The sequence below is a fragment of the Bos indicus genome, chromosome 10 (genome assembly GCF_029378745.1).
Source record: "Bos indicus isolate NIAB-ARS_2022 breed Sahiwal x Tharparkar chromosome 10, NIAB-ARS_B.indTharparkar_mat_pri_1.0, whole genome shotgun sequence".
Classification (NCBI taxonomy): domain Eukaryota; kingdom Metazoa; phylum Chordata; class Mammalia; order Artiodactyla; family Bovidae; genus Bos; species Bos indicus.
Genome location: NC_091769.1, coordinates 16,215,145 through 16,235,773, shown reverse-complemented (window position 1 = coordinate 16,235,773; position 20,629 = coordinate 16,215,145). Strand labels below are relative to the sequence as shown.

General features: G+C 43.8%; 1 protein-coding gene across 4 annotated transcripts in view; it reads right to left on the bottom strand.

Annotated features, from left to right (window-relative positions):
* Positions 1–20,629, bottom strand: part of PAQR5 (progestin and adipoQ receptor family member 5) — a 98,577-nt gene that overhangs the window by 45,189 nt on the left and 32,759 nt on the right. For all 4 annotated transcript variants that reach the window (XR_011568737.1, XM_019968195.2, XM_070796991.1 and 1 more), the window contains exon 2: positions 13,113–13,278. Coding sequence is in view for 3 of the 4 variants with exons in the window: in XM_019968195.2 (XP_019823754.2) it covers positions 13,113–13,163 (51 nt within the window). In the remaining variant the exon portion in view is untranslated. The remainder of the gene's footprint in view (positions 1–13,112; positions 13,279–20,629) is intronic.

Genomic DNA, 20,629 nt, shown 5'->3' with positions numbered 1-20,629 from the left:
ACATGCAAATTTATGAATTATGTGTATTCAATTCAGTTCAGTCGCTCAGTCATGTCTGATTCTTTGCAACCCCATGAACCGCAGCACGCCAGGCCTCCCTGTCCATCACCAACTCCTGGAGTCCACCCAAATCTATGTCCATTGAGTCGGTGATGCCATCCAACCATCTCATCCTCTGTTGTCCCCTTTTCCTCCTGCCCCCAATGTTTCCCAGCATCAGGGTCTTTTCAAATGAGTCAGCCCTTTGCATCAGGTGGCCAAAGTATGGAGTTTCAGCTTCAACATCAGTCCTTCCAATGAACACCCAGGATTGATCTCCTTTAGGATGGACTGGTTGGATCTCCTTGCAGTCCAAGGGACTGCCACGAGTCTTCTCCAACACCACAGTTCAAAAGCATCAATTCTTTGGCACTCAGCTTTCTCTATAGTCCAACTCTCACATCCATACATGACCACTGGAAAAACCATAGCCTTGACTAGACAGACCTTTGTTGACAGAGTAATGTCTCTGCTTTTTAATGTGCTATTATACTCATCCAAACATCACTAATTCATCAACATCATATCCAGACATGTACAATAATAATTAAGTTCAGTTGTCTTTGGCATTCTATTGGCATTGTGCTAAGTTGCTTCAGTTGTGTCCAACTCTTTGCAACCCCATGGACTGTAGCCCACAAAGCTCTTCTGTCCATGGATTTCCCAGGCAAGAATAGTGGTATGGGTTGTCACGTCCTCCTCCAGGGGATCTTCCTGACCCAGGGATCGAACCCACATCCTTTAGGTCTCTTGCATTGGCAGGCAGGTTCTTTACCACTAGCACCACCTGGGAATCACAGTTTTACATGTTGTTATTTGTCATTATGAAGGGATGTTTGTCAAGGTAGAATTTATGTAACTACGAGCTTCATTTTGACTTTTATATATTTAGACGTATAGTCTGTGACCTGTATTTATTCTCCTGATTTAGATCCAGCACATGGCAGGGGAAAACCCAGTTTTATTTGCTCATCATGAGAGCACTGAAAGGTAATGACTGTCAAGCCCATTTTACAGATGAGGAAAGTGAAGTTCTATGAGATGGAATTTCCAAAGTCAGAAGAAATAGTAGAAGCAATATGAAAACCCTTGCTAGTTAGACTGAAAAGCCCAGGATGCTTCACTACATCCAGCCTAGTGGAGTCAAGGATTGCTACAAACATTTCATGGATATGCTAGATGTTATAAAAGTTTTCAGAAGGAAGGGATGGCTGGACCCTTGTGATGCAGAAAGGGCCTGGAAGAATAGCTGGGGAACTTCTGGTTCTGGTAGAATGGTGAGTTATATGTCATGAAGATCCTTCAAAGAAAACAATTAAAATGCTACATGAAGCCTGAATCATGTACTGGATAAATGTATTAGCAAGATGGCACAAAGGAAGGAAGCCATAAACCCCTCAAACAAAGGAAATCAGGAACTTATGAGGTAAGCTGCTTTCACCATCAGAGTTTCTGCTGCCAAACTTTGCAAATAAAAGATGAAATCCAAGACCCATCAAAAGCAGGGAATCTAACAGGTGACTTCATCAATAAAACTAGGACTTTAAAGATAAGTGAATGCTGCTGCTGCTGCTGCTGCTAAGTCACTTCAGTCGTGTCCTACTCTGTGCGACCCCATAGACGGCAGCCCACCAGGCTCCCCCGTCCCTGGGATTCTCCAGGCAAGAACACTGGAGTGGGTTGCCATTTCCTTCTCCAATGCATGAAAGGGAAAAGTGAAAGTGAAGACTCTAGCGACCCCATGGACTGCAGCCTACCAGGCTCCTCTGTCCATGGGATTTTCCAGGCAAAAGTACTGGAGTGGGTTGCCATTGCCTTCTCTATAAGTGAATGCAAAATAAATCTTACCAGACAGAACAAGACAGTTACAAAAGTTGTCTCTCTGAAAAAAAAAAAAAATTTCTCCCAAGAATTCAGGACCATCAGCTCATCTTTACAGGGGGTCTGTGGTCCAAATCCATACCACCACCGTGGTCCAAGAACTCTCAAGTGGAAAACTTACCATAGTTACAAACAGAAATCAAAGTTTTGTAGTTTCCTCAGGCAAGTAACAAAACAAATGCAAATCCTCTCTGAAGAATTTCTATTTTAATACAAGCATGCACACTCCTGGAAACAAAATGCCATGAATGAGAAACAGCAAAAACAGGAGACAGCAGAAAGACCAAAGAACAGATACTGAAATATAAAATAATTATGTTCAAGTATGTGTAAAGAACTGTGGTGTTGGAGAAGACTCTTGAGAGTCCCTTGGACTGCAAGGAGATCCAACCAGTCCATTCTGAAGGAGATCAGCCCTGGGATTTCTTTGGAAGGAATGATGCTAAAGCTGAAACTCCAGTACTTTGGCCACCTCATGCGAAGAGTTGACTCATTGGAAAAGACTCTGATGCTGGGAGGGATTGGGGGCAAGAGGAGAAGGGAGGACAGAGGATGAGATGGCTGGATGGCATCGCTGACTCAATGGACATGAGTTTGAGTGAACTCCAGGAGTTGGTGATGGACAGGGAGGCCTGGTGTGCTGCGATTCATGGGGTCGCAAAGAGTCCGACACGACTGAGCGACTGATCTGATCTGATGTTTAAAGAAAGAGCTAAACATATAAACAATAAACAAGATTTGAAAAGAAGATAATGCAACTTTAAGAAATTAAAAACAAGAACTGAAATAAAAAGTCATTGAAAGGATACTACACCAAGTTGACAGGGAAATCAGCCAACTGAAAGTACATTCAAAGAAACTATCCAGGATGCAGTCAGAGAGATTAAGAAATAGAAGATGTGAAAAAGCAAATAAGAGACATAGCAAAAATTTCTCTGGAAGGAGAAAATACAATGATTCTGATATGATATTTGAAGAGATAACTGGTAAATGTCCATAGCTGTTGTTCAGTCGCTAAGTCGAGTCTGACTCTTTGCAACCCCATAGACTGAAGCACACCAGGCTACCTTGTCTTTCACTATCTCCCAGAGTGTGCTCAAATTCATGTCCACTGAGTAGGTGATGCTATCTAACCATTTCATCCTCTGCCACCCCCTTCTCCTTTGGCTTTCAATCTTACCCAGCATCAGGGGCTTTTCCAATGAGTTGGTTCTTTGCATAGGTGGCCAGAGTATTGGAGTTTCAGCTTCAGCACCGGTCCTTCCAATGAATATTCAGGGTTGAATTCCTTTAGGATGGACTGGTTTGATCTCCTTGAAGTCCAAGAGACTCTCAGGAGTCTTCTTCAGCACCACAATTCAAAAGCACCACATGTCTAGGACTGTAAATGTCTAGAATTGCTGAAAGCCACTAGTCCTCAGATCCACGAAGCGGTGCAGAGTAAAGACAGTTGGTGCTCACCACATACTCTAAGTGCTTTCTTACACGTCTCAGACCTTCTTGTCGTTAGGTTGGGGCCATGTTGACTGTATCTGGTTGCAATTGATTCCAGGCCAGGGCAGTGAAAGAATGATGCCTTCTTGTCATGGACTTGGGATGCAACCCTTCCACTCTTAAGAACTGAGCCACTCATCCCCCAGTGGAAATCACTTTTGGCTGAAAATGGCTACATTGCCCACTTTATGCTCACTGCTAAGGGGCAGCACACCCCCCAAACTAAGGATGGATACAAAGTCCTGGCTTTCTTTTCTCCTTGGGGACAATCCTGAAGGATCAACCCCACTCCAGAGCTCCCTGGGGGATCAGCTGAGGCCTGTGATGCAACTTCTCCTTCTACCCAAGCCTGCCTCCCCCTCTTACTTAAGTATTGCTCCTCATGAATTCCCCACATGCAGGTCTTTTGCCTCAGAGCCTGTTTCTGAGAAATCCAACCTAAGACATCTCTCTCTCTTCTCCTTCTGTGGTGATGTAGGCGGCCACATGTTCCTGACGGAGCAGCTAGAAGGTGGCCAACCTTTTATTCTCCCGGACACTTCACAGTTCCTCACTGACCACTTAGCTGTGTAATGTTAGCAAGAAATCAACCTTTGCTCTGTTAACACATTATTGACCAGAGACATATTAATACCATGTAAAGACAGCTGGAGTAACCACTAAACTGATAAATTCAGAGAATATATCTAGCATATTAATTATAAAACAAGGGAAGGGAAAAGAGCATGTTCAAAAGGAAAAAAGAAAAGAATGTAAAACTTAAAGAATGCAGGAAAGGGAGGACAACAGAGAAAACAGGACAAATGCACATAAGATGATCAAAATAAATGCAAATATTTCAATACTCATTATAAATATGAACAGACTAAACCATCCCTCTAAATGACACATGTTGCCAAGCAAGATAAAATCCAACTGTACTGTTTGCATGAGACACAATTCAAATATAAGGACAGGGAGAGATTATTAGTCAAAGTCAGGAAAGAAGTAAATCAGACACATAACAAAAACAATAAAGATGGAGTTACTATAGGACTATCAGACAGACGCTAAGACAAAAAGCATTACTAGATATAAAGAGAACCACTTTTAAAAAATAATAAGAACTTTACTTCACCAGGAAGATAAAATTAAGAACTTAGATGGACCTAAAAAACACAGGCTCAAAATATATAAAGCAAAAATTGACTTATCTACATGGAGTAATTCACAAATATGACACCACTGTGGAAGATTTTAACACATTTCAATTATGGATAGCTTAAGCAAGCATAAGTTGCATAAGAAATCAAAATGGAAGTTAGAAATTAATTAGAACTGCATATGTGGACTGCAGTTAAAGCAATACTCAGGGAGAAATATATATATATATATATTTAATCGTTTATATTACGAGGTAGAGTGATTAACTTAACAAGTTAGAGCAATAATAGCAAAACAAACCCAAAGTAGAAGGAAAATAATAAAAATAACAGAGACATCAGAGATATACAATACATTATAGAGAGGATCTACCAAGCCCAAATCATCTTCTTTTCAATATTTTTTTAAAAAGACAGACTGGCAAGATTAACCAAGAAGAGAGCATTAAAACAAAGACCACATATTCATGTCACTTGACATAGAAAAAGCATTTCACAAGATCCGATACCCTTTTGTGATCAGAAAATACTCAGTAAAATAATACAGAACTCCTTTAAACCTAAAAGGCCATCTATGAGAAACCCAGAGCTAACATACAATGGAATGCTTTCCTCCCACCATCAGGATGTCCGCTCTCACCACTTCTATTCAATATTGTAGTGGAGCATCTAGGTAAGTCAACTGGACAAGAGAAAAATAAAAACCATCTAAATTAAAATGCAGAAGCAAATCTATCTCCATTTGCAGATGATATAATTTTGACATATAGAAATTTGGAAAGGAGTCACCAAAATACTGTTAGAACTGTAAATACTGTTAATAAATTAATTCAGCAAGCATGTAGGATATGATATATACAAAACTTGGTTTTACTTCTATATCCTAGCAAAGAAAATCTGAAATAAATTTAAGGAAACAATTCCACTTACAACAGTATCAAAAACCACAAAACACTAGACATGAACTTAACAAATCATTTTAATGGTACAATTTTACATACTGAAAACTACAAAACATTGCTGAAAGAAATTAAAGAATACCTAAACAAATGAGAAATGCTGGGCTGGAAGAAGCACAGGCTGGAATCAAGGTTGCCGGGAGAAATATCAATAGCCTCAGATGTGCAGATGACACCACCCTTATGGCAGAAAGTGAAGAGGAACTAAAGAGCCTCTTGATGAAGGTGAAAGAGGAAAGTGAAAAATTTGGCTTAAACCTCAACATTCAGAAAACTAAGATCATGGCATCTGGTCCCATCACTTCATGGGAAATAGATGGGGCAACAGTGGAAACAGTGTCAGACTTTATCTTTTTGGGCTCCAAAATCACTGCGGATGGTGACTGCAGCCGTGAAATTAAAAGACGCTTACGCCTTGGAAGGAAAGTTGTGACCAACCTAGACAGCATATTGAAAAGCAGAGACATTACTTTGCCAACAAAGGTCCATCTAGTCAAGGCTATGTTTTTTCCAGTGGTCATGTATGGATGTGAGAGTTGGAATGTGAAGAAAGCTGAGCGCCAAAGAATTGATGCTTTTGAACTGTGGTGTTGGAGAAGACTCTTGAGAGTCCCTTGGACTGCAAGGAGATCCAACCAGTCCATTCTAAAGGAGATCAGTCCTGGGTGTCCTTTGGAAGGAATGATGCTAAAGCTGAAACTCCAATACTTTGGCCACCTCATGCGAAGAGTTGACTCATTGGAAAAGACTCTGATGCTGGGAGGGATTGGGGGCAGGAGGAGAAGGGGACAACAGAGGATGAGATGGCTGGATGGCATTACCGACTCGATGGACGTGAGTTTGGGTGAACTCCAGGAGTTGGTGATGGACAGGGAGGCCTGGCGTGCTACGATTCATGGGGTTGCAAAGAGTTGGACATGACTGAGTGACTGAACTGAACTGAACTGAAACAAATGGAAAGGCAGCCCATGTTCACGGATTTAATTTACTTAATAATATTAAGATGGTAATGCTTCCCAAATTGATCAACAGATTCAAAGGAACCCCTATTAAAATCCTGGCTTTTTTTTTTTGCAGAAACTGACAAATAGATCCTAAAATTCATAAGGAAATGCAAGGGACCCTGAACAGTCAAAACAACCTTGAAAAAGAAGATCAGAGTTAAAGGACTCATACTTCCCAATTTCAAAACTCACAACAAAGCACAGTAATCAAGACAATGAGGTACTGACATAAGAATAGACAAACAGATCAATGGAATAAAACTGAGAATCCAGAAATAAACCTTCACATTTACAGTCAATCAATTTTCAATAAAGATGTTAAGATAATTCCTGAAGAAATAATGAACAGTCTTTTCAACAAATGCTGTTGGGACTGCTTGATATCCCATACTAAAAAAAAAAAAAAACAGAATAAAGCTGGACCTGTATTTCACACCACCTACAATAACTAACGCGAGTGGGAAAGAACCCATCTGCCGATGAAGGAGACGTGGAGACATGAGAGACAAGGGTTCAATCCCTGGGTTGGGCAGATCCCCTGGAGAAGCACATGGCAACCTACTCCAGTATTCTTGACTGGCGAATCCCATGGACAGAAGAGCCTGGTGGGCTACAGTCCATAGCATCACACAGAATCGGACACGACTGATGCAATTTGGCACGCAAGCACGATAACTAACACACACACACAGAATGGATCATAGACTTAAATTTTAGGGATAAAACTCTTCAAAGAAAATGTAGGAGTAAATCTTCATGACCTTGGATAAACCAAACGTTTTTCAGATATAACACCCAAAACATAAGCGACAGATGAAAGATAATATTTAGATAATATTAAATTTTAAAACTTTCATGTTTCCAGGGATACCATGAATAACAAGAACACACAGAATGGGAGAAAACATTTTCAAACCATGTATCTGATAAGGGACTTGTGTTCAAAAAAGAACTCACACAACTCAGCAACAAGGACAAATGACCCCACTTAAACATTGGCCAGAGACTCGAATGGACGTTTTCCTGAGAAAGTATACAAATGGCCAATAAGCACGTGAAAAGAGGCTCAATATCACTAATCTTTAGGAAAATTCAAATCAAAACTACAGTGAGATCTCACTTCATATCCGTCAGGATGGCTACTATCAAAAAAAAAAAAAAAAAAACAGAAAATACCAGTCATCTAAATTTAGGGACAGTCTACAAAAAGAAGGAAATTCTGATATACGCAGACATCGTATAACGTCGATAAACTTGAAGACATTATCTCAGTAAAATAAGACAGTCACAAAAAGACAGATACTGTATAATTTCACTTGCACAAAGTACTTAAAGTAGTCAAACCATAAAGACAAAAAGTATTAATGGTAGTAGTCAGAGACTGGCCAGGGGAAAACGGGGAGTTCTTATTTAATGGGTACAGAGTTTCAGTCTTACAAGATAAAAAGGATTATGGAGATGAATGGTAGTGATGGCTGCAAAATGAGGTGAATGTATTTATCACCACAGAACCGTGCACTTAAAAATAGTTAAGATGGTACATTTATGTTAAGCATATTTTGCCACAATAAAAATAAAAGTTACTCCTAGATTTATCATGCGGCCCAGCAGTCCCACTCCTAGGTGTGTACCTAGAGAATTGAAAATATGTCCACGCAAAAACTTGTACACAAATAATTCGTACATAGCATTACTCATAATAACCAAAAAAAAAATGGGAACAACCTAAGTGTTCACCAAGTGATGAATGAATAAACAAACTGGTATATCCATAAATGGAATACTATTCAGCCACAAAAACACATAAAGTACTAATCCCTGCCACAGCACATATGAACCTTGAAAACACTATGCTGAGTGAAGAAGGCATTCGCAGAAGGCCACCTACTGCATGGTCTCATTTACATGAAATATCCAGAACAGGCACATCCACAGAGAGAAAGTACATTAGTGGTTGCCATCGGCCTAGGAGTGGGGGCAGAGGGAAATGCCTGCTAATTGTACAGATTTTCTTACTAGGGTGATGAAAACATTCTAAAATTGACCGTGGTGATGGTTTTGTACAACATACTTTGTGTGTGTCAACATATTAAAACTCACTGAGCTGTATACTCTTACAGGGAGTATTTTATGGTAGTAGTAGTGCTAGTCACTCAGTCGTGTCCAGTTCTCTGCAACCCCACGGCCCCGGGCTCCTCTGTCCATTGGATTCTCAAGGCAAGAATACTGGAGTGGGTTGCCGTTTCCTTCTCCAGGGGATCTTCCTGACCCAGGGATCGAACCTGGGTCTCCCACATTGCAGGCAGATTCTTTACCATCCGAGCCACCAGGAAGCCCCATAAATTATATTTTAACAAAACTGTTTAAAAAAAACTTTCAACAGAGAAAATTCAGCTGTAGCATCAAGTTGTCCCTTGCACAGTTCCACCGTGTCATTCACACAGAGTAAGAGATAAATGATGCTCCCCTGAGGTGAGCAACATGATGGCCCTGATCAAACAGCTTTAGAGGTAAAGCCTACCAGGCAGTCAGGAACGCATAATTCCAATATTATACAATTTTTTCTATAGAATAAAATTGCAACACTCTCCAACTCATCTGTGGTTGGCATCATCTTAATCCCCAGTGCAGGCAAGGGCAGTATAAGAAAGAACAATTACAGGCCAACTCAGTAAATAGATTGAAGGATCCTAGTCAAAAATATCAGCTGGTTACAGCAACAGATTAAAAACATACTCCATCATGACCAAGTAATATTTAAATGCAATGTTGGTTTAACATTAGTAAGTTAATCAATGTAATTAGCCACATTAACAACTTTCAAATGAGTCATATATGACCATCTCAAAAGATATATGATAGAAAAAAGAACTTATTACTGATTAGAGGGGGAAAAATCCTAGGAAATAAGGGATAGAAAGGTATATCCTTAACATGATAAAGGTTATTTAAATATACACACCCAGAGTAAGAGCTAACATTAAGTAACAAAATGCTGAAAGCACTTCTTTGGATTAAAATCAAGAACAATACAAAAGTGCCTGCAATCACAATTCACTTTAATAGAGCTTCTGATTCCCACAGTGGTGATCTAGGCACTCACTTTGAGAAATCCTGGGCTGGAGAAACCAGTTGCTATGAGCTGACCCCTTGCTTCCAGGCGCCCAAGCCCACCCACCCAGCACCACTGATCTGGCTCTGCTTCTGCTCCTTCATAATTAGCCCAACACTCTATTTCATTTTTCTTGGATCGTCACAGTATATCTGTGAGACAGATATTATCTCCATTTCACAGACAAGGACACTGAGTCTTGTCCAAATTCCCACCATAGGTGGCAGAGTACAGTGCGAGGCTGAGAAAAGGTTTGCTTTTCCTCTCTAGAGCCAGCACCTCAGGAACCCTCCTGCCTGTGCCCCTAAATCAAGGCGTCCCGGACAAAGTGGTGAGTTTACCTGTAGCCTGGGGGCCAGGGCTATCATTAACAAAAGGTCCTCAATATGACCCAAAATACTCTTGTTTCCTGGCCAAGGGTCATGCCATGTTCCACATGAACTTGCTGTCTAGACTTCCCTGTTTGTCTCTAGGTTGGGTTTGGGTAGGAATCAACACCTAGACATTTATTCCACTCTGAGCTCTGTGTTCACGTCTTTCAGAGCTCCCTCGTGTACCTAGGTCTGTTTTTAGGCACCAGGGAGACAAAATTATGAGGCATGCACCCGAGTCACACCTCCTACAGGAAGGGAGAACTGTCCTTTCCTGTAAATAAGCACTTAGCAGGACTGTGCCGGAATCAAGGATGCCAAGAGGTGGTGCCCCACCCCACACTGATGGGTGAGGCTCAGAGAGGGTAGGGAAGTGGCCTAGGCCACACAGCTGGCTAATATATGAAGGGAGAGGCAGCTGTACAGAGCAGCATGCAGAGGTGTCAACCAACAGCTGAAGGGAGAGGGCATCAGCAGCTCCAAGGAGTCAGAAAGGAGGATGGATGAAATGGAGGGGAGGAGATGGAGTAACCTTCTTCAAACAGAGCTCAAGAAAAGAGAATGTCCAATCCAGTGGGGAGACTAGAGAGAGCACCAGTGTGCCTGGAGAAGTGGATTTATGGGTAAAAAACAGTGGAGGAGGTGGATAGGGGTACAGCCAGGGAATACCAGCCAGGGAGCTGGGGAGGGAGTCTATGGGAGGGGCAGCTCAATGCCTCCTCCCAACACACTCCACCCCTCCAAGTGCGGAGGGCACAGGAGAGTTGATAATAACAGCCAACATTACTAACTTCATCCCATGCCACGTACCTCCCATAGGGTGCCTCACTTAATTTTCACCACTACCCTAGGAAGCAGATTCTAGCACCACCCCATTTTACAGATGCAGAAACTGAGGTTGGGAGATTAAGGTCACTCTGTGGACCAAGTATTGGAACCCAAAGAGCCCACCAAAAGTAAGTTTAACATTTCTATGAAGTCTCTTATTTTAAATATTCATGCAAATTATGCATTTTCTCCTTAATATGCTTGCATCTGAATATTTTTAAGATGTCATTTCTCCTCCCCAACTAAATCCTCAAATAAAACCACCCTCCAGACAGGTAGAGCCACTGTGTTCCCCCTGGGGCCGCATGAACCTTGCACATGATGCTGGGAAGCCAAGTAGTGGATGCGGGAGCCAAAGGAAAGTTTTGAAGGAAACAGATGTGAGACAGGATGTTGGCTCTGCCTCTGACTAATGCCATTGTACTGAAAAGAAAACTGTCACCTCCATCATTTATGGAAAACTGGACAGAAGACAGATCATCTTCAGCCTCAGGGGCCATCTGGGTCCTTATCCTCAGAACCCCCATACATTCAGAACCCCAGCAGGTGACCCAAGGTCTCCCATGAGAACACTTTCTCTCTTGCATTTCTTTCCTGGGCACAGTCTTGAACCCAGCCTTGACCAAAACTCCCAGGAAGACATCCAAGAAGATACCTATAACCTCTGCCCCAAGAATCCCCACACTAGCCTCATGGTTTCCCAGCTCCAGGTCTTCACTCATACCATTCCTTCCACCTGGACTGCTCTCCCCACCCTGCCCTACCCATCCTCAAAATGCATCTTACAGCTCATCCCCTTCACGGAGCCTTCCCTGATCCCCTCCTCCCCCAAGCGACCAACCCCTCCTCTGAACAAATCTGCCCCTCTCTGAGCATACACCCTAACCTACTTGGCCGCGGAAATGCTCCTGAGCGGTTTTAAATCTTCCCAACCAACACAGAGCCCCTTAAGGGTCGGCTTGGTATGTGATTCTTCTCTGGGCTCCACACACAGTAACGCCTTGCACGGAGTAGGCAGTCAATAAAAATGTCGAGTGCGTGGATCAAAGGATCACTCTGTTCCCCTACTCATCACAGCCACTAGTTCTCTGTGGGTAGAACCAGCCAGGGAAACGCACCAGGAAGACACCCACAGCCTCGTGAGAGTGCAGGCAGGACCCCTGCTCGACAGCACTGTGGGGACCCGGCTTCATTTCCAGCGTGTCTCTTACCTGCTGCATCCTCAACTCTACCCTCCAAAAGCACCACATCCTTTTGATTTCACCCCAATGCCTGCTGGCAACACCTAGCCTCGCAGGCTTTTAGGGAGAGGGTCTAGTGGTCTGTCTCCTCTTATTCTTCCACTCATGGTGCCAAGATTGTTTGGGACTTTGTTTTTTTGGGGGGGCAGGGGAGTCATAAGGGCTGGACAGTCAGCTGGGTGGAAAGGAGCTCTCACCCACCTTTCCCGTGACATCTTCCAGGTGAAACGTCTCACCATGAAATAACAGTTATTCTTTTTCAGTCAAAAAGGAAAGAAACATGGACACTTCCCTGGTGGTCCAGTGGTTAAGACTCTGTGCAGGGGACACGGGTTCAATTCCTGGTTCAGGAACTAAGATCCCACATGCCTCATCACCAAAAAAAAAAAACAAAAGGAAGGAAAAATGACACCAAAACAAGGGTGTAATGAGATGACATTACTTTGCAAGGGCAGGAGGAGAGGCACCACTGGCCACAGCCCGCAGGCAGCATGGCCTCACCTAAGTCTCACTAAAAACACAGACTGTCACTGCATTCCAGGTGTTTCAGGGTAGCTTCCCCCGAGCACTCAGGCAAAGGAGGTGCAACGACTCTCCCTGATTGCCTCAACTCACACCTGGCTCAGGCCTCCTGCAAGGAGGAACAGCAGCAAAGCCACACTCAGGTGACTCTGCCCCTCGCCTGCTTCCAAGCACCCATGAGAGACAATACTTAAAAAGCTGCCACTCAGCCGGTGCTGCTGGCTTCATCTCTGCAGCCTGACTCTGTAGTCTCAATAATGGCTCTGTTTCAGGATAAAATACAGATGTCACAGGCAAGCGCTACAACTCAAATACAGTTTCAGGATCACTTCCATTTTCAGGTTTGGTGCAGGTGAGGGAAACAGGCAGCCTGAATTCCCCAAGGGAATCCGTGAGGGACTCCTTGCAGAGAGTGGGTCTACACAGAGAAGACTGGGTGGAGACACAGCAGCCCGCATGTTGCAGAGGCCAAGCCCTGGTCGCAGCCTGGAACTCAATCACTGGAACGAGAGCACATACCTGGGGCACCTGCTCCATGCTCAGCAGCCTGGGTAGCTTCAGGCTCAGCATCTTGAAGTCAGGCTGGGAAGACCGGTGGGTGACAGCCGGTCCCTGTCACCAGGACTTGCTCAAAGTTCTTACATGGCTCCGGGCGCCTCTGGCCAGCCGGATCTGAGCCGTTTCACTGAAAGAGGACAGCGGGAAGAGCTCCAGTGAGTGTCAGCCTAACTCCAGCTGGGTCAAGACTGTTTAACTACAGAACAGACCTTTGCTTGTGATGGCAAAATAACCAGGCTGCCTTAAAAACAACAGAGAAACAGACTGCTGAGTCATTCACTCTGAGAGTGATGGAGGAAGGTAATTAAATCACAATAGGGCAATCATAAAATTATAGCAATGGAAAGGGCCACGGAGGTTACCCAGCGCCCTTGTGTTACACAAGAGGGTCAGAGGCGTAGCGCAACCTCCCCAAGGCCACACAGCTTAGTGAGAGCTTGGGGCTGCTCACTCTCCCTGCATCAGGTGCTACCCCTGGACAGACAGTGTGATCCAGGTCTGGGCCACCGAGAGCTGTCCTCCAAATCACCCAAAGAGAGGCAGCTTTTCCAGAAGGCTCACGGGGGCGGGGCTGCCCTGAGACACACAGAAGGACCAGGCCAGGCCAATCTAAGACACTTGGAGTCAAAGCAACAGGACTGTTTAAATGCAGGATTAACAGGTATGAGTAATGTAAACTAGAGGAACCCAAAGCCAAGGAAAAGGCCCAAGAAACTGATAAGTACTATTAGTAGCTCGGTTCAGCAAAAGAATGAGCAGAGCTAGGAATTTACCACAGTCAATGCCTCACCTACTCCCATAATCACTGGGCCAGAATCTGCCGCCTCTTTAGAGCTCCCAAGGGGTTCTGTCCCTGCCTCCAAAAGGTCTGAAGACCTGGCTTGTACCTCTCTTGTAGCACCAACCACATCTGACTGCAGGCGGAGCTACCGGCCGAGGCCTTGTCTCCCCTGCACACACCCAGCCCCTAGCGACCGGGGAGGATGATCCCGAGATGGCCGGAATCTCAGGGTGTGTGCCTGGCTCATCCTGGGCCTTCAGCAAACGCTTTTTTAATGATGCAAAGTTGTTCACCCTTTGAACCTAAGGTGTGCTTTTGCTTCTGCACTTTGTTTGTACTTTTGCTTCTTATTATAGTTCCTTATTGTTCTATGTGTTATTATCTGAAACTATGTAGCAAAGTACAATGTAGTTCAGTTCAGCCGCTCAGTCGTGTCCGACTCTTTGCGACCCCACGAATCGCAGCACGCCAGGCCTCCCTGTCCATCACCAACTGACGGAGTTCACTGAGACTCACGTCCATCGAGTCGGTGATGCCATCCAGCCATCTCATCCTCTGTCGTCCCCTTTTCCTCCTGCCCCCAATCCCTCCCAGCATCAGAGTCTTTTCCAATGAGTATGAGGTGGCCAAAGTACTGGAGTTTCAGCTTTAGCATCATTCCTTCCAAAGAACACCCAGGGCTGATCTCCTTTAGAATGGACTGGTTGGATCTCCTTGCAGTCCAAGGGACTCTCAAGTTATGTTTCATCATAAATATGCTTTTATTAAAAACACTGGGGTAAGTAAGTATTCACCACAGTCAAAAGGTGGCAGTGAAAGGGATAGAGAAGAATAATTAAAATAGTTGGTTTCGAAACCTCACTACGGGATTAAAGACAAGGAGGGAATTTTAAGGCTGTCTGGGAAACTGTTGTAAGCTAGTGACCACTCAAGAAAGGAATCCAGTAACCTAGCAACAATCTACACTACCTTGAAAGAAGACCAGGTGCATCCAAGCGCATCCGGGCACACTCAAGCCACAAACCCTGACAGTTAAAATACAGGACAATATGGGGTCTGAGTCTTGTTATGCGAAGTCAGGGAGCTAATGGTCCTTGAAGAGCAGAATCTCTGACTGTAGTCAAGAGAGGAAAATAAGTGAAAGCGGAAAGAAAGTAGGTGAAAGGGGACATTACACCAAAGCCTGAGATGAATTACCATATGGAGAATCCCAGGGACGGGGAAGCCTGGTGGGCTGCCGTCTCTGGGGTCGCACAGAGTTGGACACGACTGAAGTGACTTAGCAGCAGCAGCAGCAGTAATGTTACCATCCTTTTGCTAATATACATATGATTTAACAGGGCCATCACAGTCCTGGTTAGACCACACAGGGTCAAAGGAGGAATTAATGATGTAAACCTTGATGTCCGCCCAAGAATGAGGAAGGAGGTGGTCTTCTCCCCTCCTCACTTTTTCTCTGATTCTAAGATGTAGCTCTCTTTGTTCTAGGGGCTGAGCTCCCTTGCCTGCCCACTGTATCTCTTATAAGCATCCTATACTAATAAACTCACTCTTTGCCTATGGCTTTGCCTAATGCTGAATTCTTTTTGCAGTGAGACAAAAGAACCTCAGCTTGATAAGCCCTGACACCAGGCAAGTGGTTTCAATTAAAAGAGTGGGTTTGAGTCCCCTCCTAAATCAGTGATCATGGGTTCAAATCCCATCCAAGGAGTGTGGCTTCAGAAACAACTCAAGCACCCATCAGCTCGTGGATAGATAAATTAGCAAATAAACAAGATGCAGTCTACACATGCAATAGAATATTACTCAGTTTTAAAAAGGAATGAAGTTTTAATGCATGGATGAAACTTGAAAAAATTACACCAGGTGAAATAAGCCAGTCTCAAAAGGCCAAATATTGTATGATTCCAGTTATATGAGGCGCCTGGCATAGGAGAATTTACAGAGCCAGAAAAGAGGTTGGAGCTGTTGTTTAAGGGGTACCGAGTTTCTGTTTGGGAGGATTAAAAGTTCTCAAAAGGGATAGTGGTGATGGTTGCTCAATACTATAAATGTAAAATGCACTTAAAAATGATAAATTTTATGTTGTGTCTATTTTACCACATTAAAAAAGTAGTTACAGAACATTTCTGAATGACAAAATAATAGAGAAAATAATTTTTTTTTAATTGTTACATTTTACCTGGGTACATTTTGGCCAGGTTAAAAAAGAAGAGTTGATACTTTGCAAACAAATGAGCAGCAGCTGCGTAAGTGGACCTGGCAGGTTTTGGTTCTCCTGGATTCCCAGCCTCAATTACCAAGCCACTTTCAACCCCAGATGCACCACTACCTCCCCTGGCAGCAGGAAGAGAGCTGACAGGCTCAGCTTGAGTCTCCAGGGGAATATCGCAAAAACCCCTAGCAATAATGGGGCCAAGGCTGCGTCTCCATGGGCCGGCCTACCTTGGTCCCCTGGTTCTCCCTGAATTTCAATGTCATGAGCAAGAAAAAGGAAAGAAACGGTCCCTACCCTCACAGCACACACCATCCAGGAAGACTGACCCAACGAAACATACAACAGGAGGGTAATACTAAGTAGCATGTGATTCATCCTCTTCTTCATTCAGCCAAGGTGTCTGGCATTTTTATCACGTAACGAATAAGAGTAAGGGCTCAATGTAAAGATGATTACATCCTGTGAACTGCAGCAGCTGGAGGGAAAAAATGAGGATTTAGCTGAAATAAAAATTGCATGGGTTTGTGACACACAGAATGGAGGAAAATAGATGTCCAGGAAAAATGAAGATGAAAAGACTGTCCTTGTCTCCAAGAAACGCATAAAGAAAAAGATAAGACAGATATGAACTCAACTAACCAGGACAAGTCACCCTTGAGGGCGAGGACCTCCCACCCACTCTGCGTCAGGCCTCTGCTGCCCACCTTGCCCGCCCATCTGGTCTCTTTCACCCTCACCACCCTGGCTCATATCGCCAGGCAGAGCAGTTCAGGGCCTCCGAACTGGATTAAAGCCACATCAGTTCTAAGACCAGTTCGCCATTTCCTGTGCAATTCCAGGCAAGCAACGTAACTCCTTGTGCCTCAGTTTCCCCATCTGTGAAATGGAAAAAACAGTGGTACTTTCTTCCTAGCGTGGTGGTTATGATTAGATGAGAGAAGAACCCATGCAAAGGGCCTGCCCTCAGGGAAAGGGCCAATAAGCACTTGCTCCTGTTACTAATTTTCAGGTAGGAAAATTAATTTTCTATTTTACAGGCAGGAAAGCTAAGGTGTTAAAAAGTGAGGGGGCTTGCAGATCTCACAGATAGTAGAGCTATCATCTGATTTCTGGTTTGTGTGGATGGAGGTAGAGGAGGGTTGGGGTGTGGATGGTGATGCTTCTGGAGTTGTGTTATTTGATCTGAGGGCCACAGGCTGCATAGAGATTGGGGGCTTTGAAACGACACTCTGTGGGCCCCTAAGCTGCACTTCAGGGACCACTTTTTTGGGGGGGGTAGGGGGTTGTACCAGTAACTAGGAGAACAAGGAAGTGACTTCTCCCCTATTTTAACCAGAAGATGTCTTAGTTTTTTTCTGAATTATAGTGGAAACGTAAGTCCTCTCTTTGAGAAGAAAACATTAAGAAGCATAAGTTTCCTTTTAAAAAGAGAACTGAAGGACTTTCAACTCTGATCCCGTGGTTAAGAATCTGCCTTCCAAGGCAGGGATCACAGGTTTGATCCCTGATTGGGAAACTAAGATCCCTCACACTGTAGGTCAACTAAGCCCTTCAAAAAATAAAATAAAATAAAAAAAGAGAAATTTATTTTTATTAAAGAGAGTCAAGTTTGGGCTTCTCTGGTGGCTCAGACAGTAAAAGAATCTGCCTGCAATGCAGGAGATGGGGGTTTGATCCCTGGGTCAGGAAGATCCCCTGGAGAAGGGAATGGCAGCCCACTCCAGTATTCTTGTCTGGAGAATTCCATGGACAGAGGAGCCTGGCAGCCTACAGTCCATGGGGTCGCATAGAGTCAGATGCCACTGAGCAACTAACACTTTAACTATCTGTCTCAGGCTAGTGCTCCATCCATATTCCTGGTCTCCCCACTCGCGCTCCCTCACTGCCCCCCACCCAGTAAACATTAGCCTACACACTGTATCCCAGGCCTGAAAGGACATGGCCAGCTAAACATCACCTCCCAAATATGTTTACATATTAGGTAGCTGAATATAAACAGATGACCTACTTCCCACACGAGAGTCCAAAAAAAAAAAAAAAAAACCCACCAGGTGCCTCTGTCCATGGAATTCTCCAGGCAAGAATAATGAAGTAGGTTGTCATTCCTTTCTTCAGGGGATCTTCCCAACCCAGGGACTGAACCCTGGGTCTCCCATATTGCAGGCAGATTCAGGTCCCTGGGTCTCCTGTATTGCAGGCAGATTCTTTGCTACCTGAGCCACCAGGGAAGACTGATAACTTCTAGGGATGCAAATGAACTAGTAGTACATACTCTCTTTATTTAATTTTTTTTCTTTGCCATTTTTTTTATTTCAATTGAAGGCTAATTACTTTACAATATTGTATTGGTTTTGCCATACATTGACATGAATCAGCCATGGGTGTACATGTGTTCCCCATTCTAAACCCCTCTCCCCCCTCCCTCCCCATCCCATCCCTCTGGGTCATCCCAGTGCACCAGCCCTGAGCACCCTGTCTCATGCATCGAATCTGGACTGGCGATCTGTTTCACATATGATAATATACATGTTTCAATGGTATTCTCTCAAATCATCTCACCCTCGCCTTCTCCCACAGAATCCAAAAGTCTGTTCTTTACATCTTTGTCTCTTTTGCCATCTTGCATATAGGATCATCGTCACCATCTTTCTAAATTCCATATATATGTGTTAGTATACTGTATTGGTGTTTTTCTTTCTGACTTACTTCACTCTGTGTAACAGGCTCCAATTTCATCTACCTCATTAGAATTGATTCAAATGCATTCTTTTTAGTGGCTGAGTAATACTCCATTGTGTATATGTACCACTGCTTTCTTATCCATTCATCTGCCAATGGACATCTAGGTTGCTTCCATTTCCTGGCTATTGTAAACAGTGCTGCGATGAACATTGGGGTACACGTGTCTCTTTCAATTCTGGTTTCCTTGGTGTGTATGCCCAGCAGTGGGATTGCTGGATCATATGGCAGTTCTATTTCCAGTTTTTTAAGGAATCTCCACACTGTTCTCCATAGTGGCTGTACTAGTTTGCATTCCCACCTTAAAAGGGTTCCATTTTCTCTGCACCCTCTCCAGAATTTATTGTTTGTAGACTTTTTGATAGCAGCCATTCTGACTGGTGTGAGATGGTATACCTCATTGTGGTTTTGATTTGCATTTCTCTGATAATGAGTACACACTCTCTTTATTACATTAATTTATTAATTTAGTTAGACATGCCTATTTAGAATCCCTTACCATATCCACTGCTAACTGCTAAGTCGCTTCAGTCGTGTCCGACTCTGTGCGACCCCAGAGACGGCAGCCCACCAGGCTCCCCCATCCCTGGGATTCTCCAGGCAAGAACACTAGAGTGGGTTGCCATTTCCTTCTCCAATGCATGAAAGTGAGAAGTGAAAGGGAAGTCGCTCAGTCGTGTCCGACTCGTGGCAACCCTATGGACTGCAGCCTACCAGGCTCCTCCGTCCATTAATTTAAAAATATTGTTTTTCCACTTCTAGTTCATAGAAATAAGTGTATTCATAATCTCCATATGCATCTTTGACCAAAGGATCTTCATTTAACACTTTTTGGAGTCACCTAACACAGTTAAAGTGAAAAATATTCTTATTTCCCTCCAAGTTATTTGAAAGCTACACTTTTGGGGGCTTCCCTAGCAGTCCAGTGGTTAAGACTCTGCCTTCCAATGCATGGGGTGTGGGTTTGATCCCTGGTTGGGGAACTAAAGTCCCACATGCCACAGGATGCAGCTGAAAATTTTAAAAAAGAAAGGAAAAAAGCTGTATTTTTTGAAGTTGTGTTTAATGCTCTTGCTAAAAATGTATCCCAAGTCACAAGTATTCATTTACTATTATGGCACTCTATGGCAAATTGCTTTCAAACACTTCACACAGACAGTGTGATGTGAAAATGTTAGTTTTAACCCATATCCCTGGGGTTGTGGTTCATTAGCATTTGAAAGACAAACCTTAAGCTCACACTCCAGAGGCCACAACTTTGGTTCAGTTGTGGTTACTTTTGATCAACACCAGAGCGTTTGCTAATTAGCCGGATGGATGCTGTCTCACTGGAAAAATGAGTGGAATTAGAGATGTGTACACTGATGAGAAGTGCTGCATAGGCACCTCCCCTCCTGCATGAGCAGAGGGTTCCCCAGAGTGGCTGCGCCTCTGCATGAGCCCAAATGAGCCCTTTCAGGATAATTCTGGGCTTGAACCCACGAGTTCAACTGACACGTAGCAGCAGACAACTGTCATATTAGCCTCATACGAACTTTCAAGAAAGGTGCGTAAGAGCCCCTCAGAGGGTAAGTTGCAGAGACTTCATCTGCTAATGAAACAGGTCATCTTAATTGTTTTGTGGGCTTCTCTGGTGGCTCAGTCAGGAATGAATCTGCTTGCTGGAAGCTATCTGTATAGGGGCGAGGGGTGGGAGCGGAGCGGACACAGGACTCAGCCTGACACACTTACTCTGCTGCG